This window comes from Salvelinus fontinalis, chromosome 15 (genome assembly GCF_029448725.1).
Source record: "Salvelinus fontinalis isolate EN_2023a chromosome 15, ASM2944872v1, whole genome shotgun sequence".
In the NCBI taxonomy this organism is placed as follows: domain Eukaryota; kingdom Metazoa; phylum Chordata; class Actinopteri; order Salmoniformes; family Salmonidae; genus Salvelinus; species Salvelinus fontinalis.
In genome coordinates this window covers 33,460,263-33,469,868 of record NC_074679.1, presented here as the reverse complement: position 1 = coordinate 33,469,868, position 9,606 = coordinate 33,460,263, and the positions used below count along the sequence as shown (strand labels likewise).

The window sequence follows — 9,606 nt, the reverse complement described above, 5'->3', positions numbered from 1 at the left end:
AATGAAAGGAACCGATTGTATGTTGCCCCTTGCGAACTTGCACATTATTTTGAATTTCTAATGAACAATAACACGCTAGGAATAACATGTTTAAAGGGTCTATGTGAGTGTGTGCGCGCGTGTGTGTGTATGAGACAGAGATGTGACATACTGAGCGGTCTAGCTCCTCAGTTGCACCGCCGCCTCACCACAGCACACACACTTAATGCCTGTGGAATGGCTCCTCGGTCTCCATAGCAACCAAATGTAATCAAAAGCTTTATTAAACAAGGGGAATAGATCATAAGGACATTAAAAGAAAACCTTGTCGGGTTCCCAAGTCTGCTCACAATTGCCCTTTTGTTACTGCCGTGTCTCTGTTGTGATTAGCCAGTGGCTAATGTTGTTACTAAGTCATACAAAACAGTGTTGGTTTGGTTGCGTTAAAAAAAAAAATGAATACTGCTACTTGTATCGTGTGAACGCTGTGTGATTGAAAGGGTTTTTCTCTTTTCTTCTCTCTTCTCTCCCAGGTTCATTAATGCCAGGAGAAGAATAGTACAGCCCATGATTGACCAGTCAAATCGAGCAGGTAAGAAAGTCAACTCTACATATCTTTTCCACTTTTTCCAGAAACACCAGCTCTTCCAGTTAATGTACTGGCATACACACCGTGCCTACTAGCCTGGATTTGTAAGGGAGAATCCCCAGCCCCCCTACTACCACCACACACACACACACACACACACACACACACACACACACACACACACACACACACACACACACACACACACACACACACACACACACACACACACACACACACACACACACACACACACACACACACACACACACACACACACACACACACACACAGACACACACACACCACACCCTATCTTCTTATTTTCTTAATAGGGAAGTGTGTGGTGGTGGCGCTATCTGTTAGTTGATTGCCAGTAATTGGCGATATCCTAATCTAACACTGAGAGGTGCTTTAGCAACACATTCTCTCTCTGTGAATTGCTAATTGGGCACAAGAGAAGCTCCAGGAATGCTTGGAGCATTTTGGTATCTACTTTGTGTTTTTTAACTCACTCAATTCCCAAGTGTCAGTCCTCTGGCTGTTGCTGCTCGGTATTCACTTAGCCCAGATTTGAAATATCAAGGGTCCTATATGTGATTGTATTGAACGTCATCATTTCAATTTAGTAATTGTGGGGATTAATTCATTCTGGTCATGAAAAACTACCTAACAGATGAAAATGAGTTTAATATGATCCATTGATCTCTGATTTCTGTCTGGACGCCCTACGTCGGGAGAGATTATGGATCCCCCATTAGCTGCCAAGGCGCAGCTACTCTTCCTGGGGTCCGGCAAAATTAAGGCAGTTTATACAATTTTGAAAACATTACAATGCGTGCATTACAGTTTTCACAACACACTAAGTGTGTGCCCTCAGGCCCATACTCCACTACCACATATCTACAACGCAAAATCTATTTCCATTCCTCTGAAAAGGATTAAGGAAGGGTTCATATTGCAAATTGATCAGGCATTGATTTTCCATATCTACAATGGTCAGACGACAAAAAGCAGTGAAAGATTAAGTCATAAACATGCCACTCTAGAATCGAGCAAATAATCCAGACAGGAATTTATGTAGCCACCCTACGCCATATCGACTGTAACATTACTAAGGAAAAACGCCACATAATTTGTCTTTGAGGGAGAAAAGCTTTTTGTTGATTAGCTCGCTCCAAATCTAGAGAGAGCCCCACAAATTGGGGAGGAGATTGTGCAAATTAAGTTAACCAATTATTGAAATGAGACGCGCCTTTCCAAATCTCAGTACAATTATTGTGGTTTGTTGGGAATATTTGAGAGAGAGGAGAGAAGAGAGAGACAGAGAGCGTGTGTTTAGAGTGTGGCAATCAGTAATCTCTCTGAAGACAGCATGACTAAAAGCTTCCCCTAATCTTCAATTTGACAGATTACTCCAGATTAGGCTGTTTAGTCCAGGAATATGCTGTTTGCTACAGACTCCACAATAGTCTTACTGAATAGGGCTAATGATATGACACTATGACCTAATTTGATTACTACTGTGGACAGTATTATGTCATAATAATATTATGATATGAATCTCATTTGTAAATAATCATCATAATCAGTCCTTTCACCTTCTGTAATTTGGATATTTTAAGTCATTTAAATTTGCAGGGATAAATAATGACAGTTGCAGGGGGATAAATAGGGATATTTGTGCAAATTGTGTCCCATATTGTGTCCCTGTCCAATGATGTCCCATATTGTGTTCCTGTCCAGTGATGTCCCATATTGTGTCCCTGTCCAGTGATGTCCCATATTGTGTCCCTGTCCAGTGATGTTCTATATTGTGTCCCTGTCCAGTGATGTCCCATATTGTGTTCCTGTCCAATGATGTCCCATATTGTGTCCCTGTCCAGTATTGTTCCATATTGTGTCCCTGTCCAGTGATGTCCCATATTGTGTCCCTGTCCAGTATTGTTCCATATTGTGTCCCTGTCCAATGATGTCCCATATTGTGTCCCTGTCCAGTGATGTCCCATATTGTGTCCCTGTCCAGTGATGTCCCATATTGTGTTCCTGTCCAATGATGTCCCATATTGTGTCCCTGTCCAGTGATGTCCCATATTGTGTTCCTGTCCAATGATGTCCCATATTGTGTCCCATATTGTGTCCCATATTGTGTCCCTGTCCAGTGATGTCCCATATTGTGTTCCTGTCCAATGATGTCCCATATTGTGTCCCTGTCCAGTGATGTCCCATATTGTGTTCCTGTCCAATGATGTCCCATATTGTGTCCCTGTCCAGTGATGTTCTATATTGTGTCCCATATTGTGTCCCATATTGTGTCCCTGTCCAGTGATGTCCCATATTGTGTTCCTGTCCAATGATGTCCCATATTGTGTCCCTGTCCAGTGATGTCCCATATTGTGTCCCTGTCCAGTGATGTCCCATATTGTGTCCCTGTCCAGTGATGTCCCATATTGTGTCCCTGTCCATAACATCCCTGTTGCTTGGGGAATGGCTGGTGATGGTCTTGACAGAACACTCTGATCTCGTCAAACTGCATGCTTTCTTTTCTCTGTTAGAGAACAATGCTTCATCTCTTCTGTTCTCTACTGCTAAAGTGTGTGTGTGTGTGTGTCTCTGGTGTGTGTGTGTACTCACACTGTATGTGTTTGCATGTCATGCATCAGTCATCGGGGACACAATGTGTTGCAGTATGTTTGGGCCAGAGCTGGGACAATAAGCTGATTGTGTGGTGTGTCTTCTCTTTCTTTCCCTTCCTTTGTGTCCACGTTTTGACTACAATCAGGTTTTCTTCTTGATCCTTCAGTGAGTCAAGGAGCAGCGTACAGTCCGGAGGGCCAGCCCATGGGCAGCTTCGTGCTGGATGGCCAACAGCACATGGGGATCCGGCCAGCTGGTAAGCCCTCCTCCTCCTATCCTGCAAACTGTATACCAGTCACTGGACTGTGTATGTGTACAGGCACCAATGCAACCCATTTTACTTTGTGACTACTGTAGACTGACAGGGACACCCACCAACAACTCTAGCCATGAAAATATCACCCCAGCACTGACTATTGTACTGTACATGACAGACTCATCAACCCAAAACTAACCAATGTCACAACACTACTGATGATATCACTGCACCCTAGTAAAGTCATTCCACTCCACCCTCCAACTCCCCTGGGTATCACCCTTTGCCTGCTGCCTGCCTTGCTTGTCTCTCTTTTCACCCATCTGACTTTGTAACAAATGCAGAGATTTGTGGGGACTTAAACTATCTAACGGTTTTAGACTCTTTACTACGGAACCTTCTCTTCCTCCATTCTCTCCGCTGTTTTCTCTCCAGACTTAACCAATCATTACTTCTACCGGGGTGTCTGTCTGCTCTGACCCATCTGTGATTCGACCTTTGACCTTCTGCTGATCTTTTCTCTGGCGTGTTTCCCCTCTTCTAGGGCCTATGAGTGGAATGGGGATGAATATGGGCATGGATGGGCAATGGCACTACATGTAACCTCCATCTTGTAAAGTAAAACGCAAAGAAAAAGGGGGAAGTAAGTACAACTGGGCTCTTTTTTCCTTGGATGTATTTTCAAACCTCTGGGCTTGTGGTTTGTACCCACAATCCCCCTTACTCCACCACAATCCCTCTCCCATCCGCACCCTAATTTTACAACAACCTCCCCCACAGCAACCCCCACGACAACCAGTGAGTGTGATTGGTGTAGCATGGTGCTTTAAGGGGAGAAAGGGGGGTAAGCAAGGGGGGTTAGCTAGCTACTGAAGGATGAATGGAAGGACTGGGAATAGTCGCCATGTCGTGAGGCTTTCTCCTGTCGGTCCTTGGGAGAGAGGGGGGGACTTGTGGCGCCAGCCAAGACAACAGGAAAACATTCACCCCCAACAACAACCCTGGCCTAGCATGGCATGTACCGATGCCACACATTTATTTATCACAACAGGGCCATCGCTCTCCCCATCTCCGACAGCCAATGCAAATGTTGGACATTTAAGGAAAAAATAACATCTCCAGAGGCAGGGTCTGGCGGGGAGAAATTAAGCAGGCTCCAGTGAAGCAATAAAGAAGGAGACGTGAAACTGTCCTCCGAGTGACATAAATCTGTCTGGGGAACGATTGATGCCCAAATTATCTTATATGCAAAGACGGAGCGCAGCAGTACATTACGGTCCCCGGGTGAGATATACGGGCCGTGGGTGACATGGCCTATCCTTCAATGTGGGGTGGGGGTGGCGAGTAGGGGGGTGATGGGGGGAGGGCGTGTGTTTGGATGTTTTCTACTCGAGGGGGCATTGACTAGCCCCGACATGAGACACACACAGATCCATTTAAAGGACCAGAGACATTAAAGAATGGCTGTGTTATAAAGGAAGGAATCTCTCACTCGCTCACACACACACACACACACACACACACACACACACACACACACACACACACACACACACACACACACACACACACACACACACACACACACACACACACACACACACACACACACACACACACACACACACACACACACACACACTCTAAATGGCTGCCGTCTGATTAAGCCTGGCCATTCTGCCTCCCGCTAGCACCACATCGCTGACATTTGAGAAATCAAGACATATCACATCCCAAAGGCAGCAGTGCAGAAGAGATTTTATTGAACACCCAAACTCCTTTGCCCAATGAGGCACAATATAATAACACTTACCTTGATTAAAAGAACCCTTTATATGTAAATTGGGCCTGGATTTTCCATAGGGTCACCATAGCCAATTCTATCGACAGAGCCCATTTCACCCCTCTTTTTTTCCTCCCTCTCTCATCTCCTCTTCTCCTGTCTTTGTTAATGGCATCAGGATAAAAACCCTTCAGGAAGCAATGTTCCCTAAAACAGGCAGATAGAGACAACATTTGCTCAGCTTGGCTAATTCTTAATATAGGCTATATAATTTTTGGACTATTTAATTACATAACATATTTTATGCTTCATGACCAATAACATTAATAGCTTAATACAGAGGAATATTATCCTCTCTTGATATGATTAAGCTGCCACACAATATGGTATATTTGGTACTTAATTATCGCAAGCCATTGAGCAGGCCTGCTCTGCCAGAACAGGACAGAACAGAACAGGTAGAGAGAGAGAAAGAGGGAGAAAGAGGGAGAGAGGGAGAGAGACTGGTCACCATTATTGTCTTCAGATGGTTGTACCACTCCTGTTAATAAAGGGGGGCCCACAGATCTACTTAACAGAATGACTGCAGCTTACAAGACTGGAGATTACCAGCTTACAGTGTCAAAAACATCTGTTGGGCCTTTTAACAGGAGCCGCTCCAGGTTATATAGAGGTGAGAGCACCCCTCACATACCCCTCGCCTCACACCCCAGCCCGGCCCAGCCCAGCCCAACACAGCATGCCCAGATTGATTTACCTATTTTATGACCCCGATAGTGAGGTTTTAAGAGAGCGTTCTGACAAACATGTGCATTTCCAATGAACTGATGTGTATCGCGAGTATTAGAAAATGGCTGCCCGGCTTTCAGCCAATGAGATTGGTCATTAATCTCTGCCTCTGCTGTCCTTTTTCCTCTCCCTTCCCTCCCCACCTTCTCCCCCTCCCCTCACCAGGCCCTCTTGTGTAATTTCTTAATTGCGGTGTATTAAGGTGGAGGAATGTGGAGAGTGAGCATGCCTGGTGACCTTGCTGCTACCCCTCCCCCACCCCTTCTCCTCAGCAGGGTTAATTCCCCAGGGGTTCACATTACATAGCAGGCCGGGTTGGTCCAGGACCCACTGGCTCGAGCTCCAGAAGTACCCAACCTCAGGCTCAGGCCTGCGCTTCCCTGTCTGTTCCCTCCCGAGCGTCCAGGCCTCTGGACCAGGCCTGTTCCCATACTCCAGTCCCAGGCCCCAGGGCCCCCCTCCACCACCACTACTTCCCCTCTGGTCTGTTGACAACAAACCCCCCCCTGAATACCCAAACAGAGGCAACACTGAGCAGGTTCTGTCTCCACCACCCAGGCACAGTGTGAGGGAATGCCAACAGGCTGGGGTCTCCACACACATCAACACAGGGTCCTACTCTCCATACCAAGGGGTATCGCATCAGCATATTCCTTCCTCCCTCCCTCTTTCCTCCTCCTCCTCCCTCCCTCTGTCTTTCGCTCTACATTTCTCTCTCTCCCTCCTTTTATCTCTCTGTGCCTCCATCTCTTGCTGTCTCTGTGCTTTAGCAGTTGTTGTCATTATACTCCTAAACCCACACTCCCTCTATTTCAAGAGCAGCACTTTGTTTTGTTTAAAAGTGCCTCTTATTGGAGGGGAAAACGCAAAGCCTTGAACGCTATTCTTAGACTGGCATGTTGTGATAGTTAACTGAGCTCTAAATTATTTAATAACTTCTTTAAGGGGTTTTAAATCAAATATGTTCCCAGTAGCGCGTCCCCCTGAGAAAATGCCTCTTATTCGATTTGTCACTACATTCAGCGGGGGAATTGACTGTTCTGCCTGTAAAAGTATTAGTGCTGCTAACATCAATACGGCTGCTAGCTTCTCCATACGTAATCCAAAACGACAGTGTCTGGATGGTTGGAGATCACTTTCCAACCTGCGAACTGACCATGATTCTATTGACATTGTGAAGGACTCTCCATCACCTAAAATAGAGTGATACAATCGCTTGTTTAGCTCCTTGAACACAAATCTCTGAAGTAGCTTTTGGGATATGTGTAATCCTAAATGTAGCTAGTATGCTTTTTAAAACTTTATTTCTACACCGCAAGATGAGCTCACTTTACACAAAGTATAAATGAATGTATTGTTTTATGTCAAAGTCACGCTAATGGAATTTAGTATTAAGAAATGGTGAGTGCTTGTTTCTAAACCTCTCACTCTCTCTCAGGTCTGCAAGGCATGCCAGGGGAGTACGTACCTCAGACTGGCCCTATGGGCATGAGCATGGCCCCACCAAGTTACAACCCTACTCATCAGATGACCCCTCACCCCTCCCAGCTTCGACATGGACACCCCCTCCATCCCTACCTGCCCGGCCCCCACCACCCTCATCACCCCGCCATGCTGATGCACGGAGGACCCCCCTCTCACCCAGGAATCACCATGTCTGCAGAGAGCCCCCCCCCCTGCTGACCCCCATTGACCCCAGCGCTGGAGGACAAGGCTTGGACATCCATGCCCAATAGTATAAGCAAACTTTACTACCACAACATCAACAACAACAGTAGCTTCTAAGAGAAGAAAACAAACATCAACAACCCTAAAACAAAGATATCTTCAGACAATTTTTCTGAATAAAAGCAAAACCCTTTTGACCATTATTAGACAGTAAAAACAGAATTCCAGATGAGCTGTGATGATTCTTCTTCTTTTCTTTTTTTAAACTTTTCAATATTGTTACTTTCATCCAAATGGAGGACCAAGCTGACAAGAACACTTTGTAAAGTCTTGGGCTTTTGTTAAAGATCAACAGAAGATGTTTTGAGGACAGACACGTACGTGCGCAAACACGGACACACGCACACACTTAAGACACACGCATTCGCACACACACAGTGCACACTCTCTCCAGTGACACGTTCAACTCATTTTTCAAAACGGAATCACTCTGGAAGATTGAGAGAAAAAAGAAAAAGACAAAAAGACTCCAAGAGTTATAACTACTGTAGTATAAAAAGTATAGCAACTAAGTTAAAATGTTTGCATTTTTTGTTGATCACTCAATTTCCTGAGCTAGTTCTAGAATAAAAGGTGAACCCTTTCTCTCACACTGTGTGTGCTCCTTCCTGGAGGAGAAACTGTCTCGGCGGCGCAGCAGCCCTATTAAAAAGAAAAGATGGAACATCTCAACAACGGACGCCCACTTGCTCCCAACCACAGCGACAGGCAGAATAGGCCCTGTCCCCCATAAAGAACAGGGCATGATGGGAAAAGGCTGCTAAATGACACCTGATCTCTCCAGAAGATTCAGTTTGAACATGTTTAATGCCCCTCTTTTTTTGGTTCATGAATGAATGTTACCCTGTAGGTATATACAAAAAAAGTTCTTAGTTTGAATTGCCCAAGCACTGGATTGTGTTGGTTTTATACATTTTTATTTGACTATTATTTTATTTTTTTGTATCCTGGACTCTCATTGACAGAGCCTATTGAAGGAAACGTAATAGTGGAAAAGCAGCATCCTACTCTGCTTCTTTGCCTCTGGATCAACATACTTGCCATATGGACAATACTGACACAATGGTGAATTCTTTGGCACTGGGAGAAGCAATTGATGGTAGATGCACCCAAAAACCTAAAACTTCAAAAAAGAAGAAAAAAAAGAACTTAAATTATGAACTCAAAGCTTTGGGAAAAAGCTAAGAGAATATTGTAACAAACTTCGTACAGAGTTCAGTCTATTAATTGTTTCATGTTAGATATTCTATGTGTTTACCTCAATTGAAAAAGAATGTTTTTGCTAGTTTCAGATCTGCTGTGGCATTGATATTGTATGTCCATGAATTCCTTCCTTTTTCAGCACGTGTTCCTCACTAGATGATAAAATGCCGTCTCCCTTAAGCTTTGTCAAAAATACCTTAAATACTTGTATGAGGACTGTGACGTAATGTTTAAAAGGTGTTCAGTCACAAATGCTGTAATAAATATTTCATTTTTGATTTTTGTTAGATTTTTGTGTGCTGTGTGTTAAACATAACTTTAAGAGTAGGCTAATAGTAATTACGTAGTAGTGGGTTTACTTTTTATTATAGGTTGTATATTATTATTATTATTATTATTGCAAAGTTGTCATGGTGCTGACAGAAAATGTTTAACAATGTTTGGCTAAATAGCTAGGCAATATTAAGGTAATCCTACTAAGCTCAATTGTGCATTCAAAGACAGAGCATTTCCGCACCCTTTGGTTTCCTAACCTGTCAAGGCTTATAGTTGCAAAACACCCAAGGGAGTTGCGCCACTTTAGTCGAATGAAGCATAATGTCATTTTATGAATTTCACAATGCAACCTGTTGCAACCAAACA

At 44.2% G+C, this 9,606-nt stretch overlaps 1 protein-coding gene across 7 annotated transcripts in view; it reads left to right on the top strand.

The window, feature by feature from the left end:
* meis2a (Meis homeobox 2a) overlaps positions 1–9,242 on the top strand; it is a 94,578-nt gene extending 85,336 nt beyond the window's left edge. For 5 of the 7 annotated variants that reach the window (XM_055863507.1, XM_055863506.1, XM_055863508.1 and 2 more), the window contains 4 exons: positions 513–571; positions 3,351–3,461; positions 4,006–4,104; positions 7,472–7,563. In XM_055863507.1, coding sequence (XP_055719482.1) covers positions 513–571; positions 3,351–3,461; positions 4,006–4,064 — 229 coding nt within the window. In that variant the 3' untranslated portion in view covers positions 4,065–4,104; positions 7,472–7,563. Of the gene's footprint in view, positions 1–512; positions 572–3,350; positions 3,462–4,005; positions 4,105–7,471 lie in introns of all 7 variants that reach the window. The other 2 variants (XM_055863510.1, XM_055863511.1) reach the window with 2 other exon arrangements.
* The last annotated feature ends 364 nt before the right edge of the window (positions 9,243–9,606 follow it).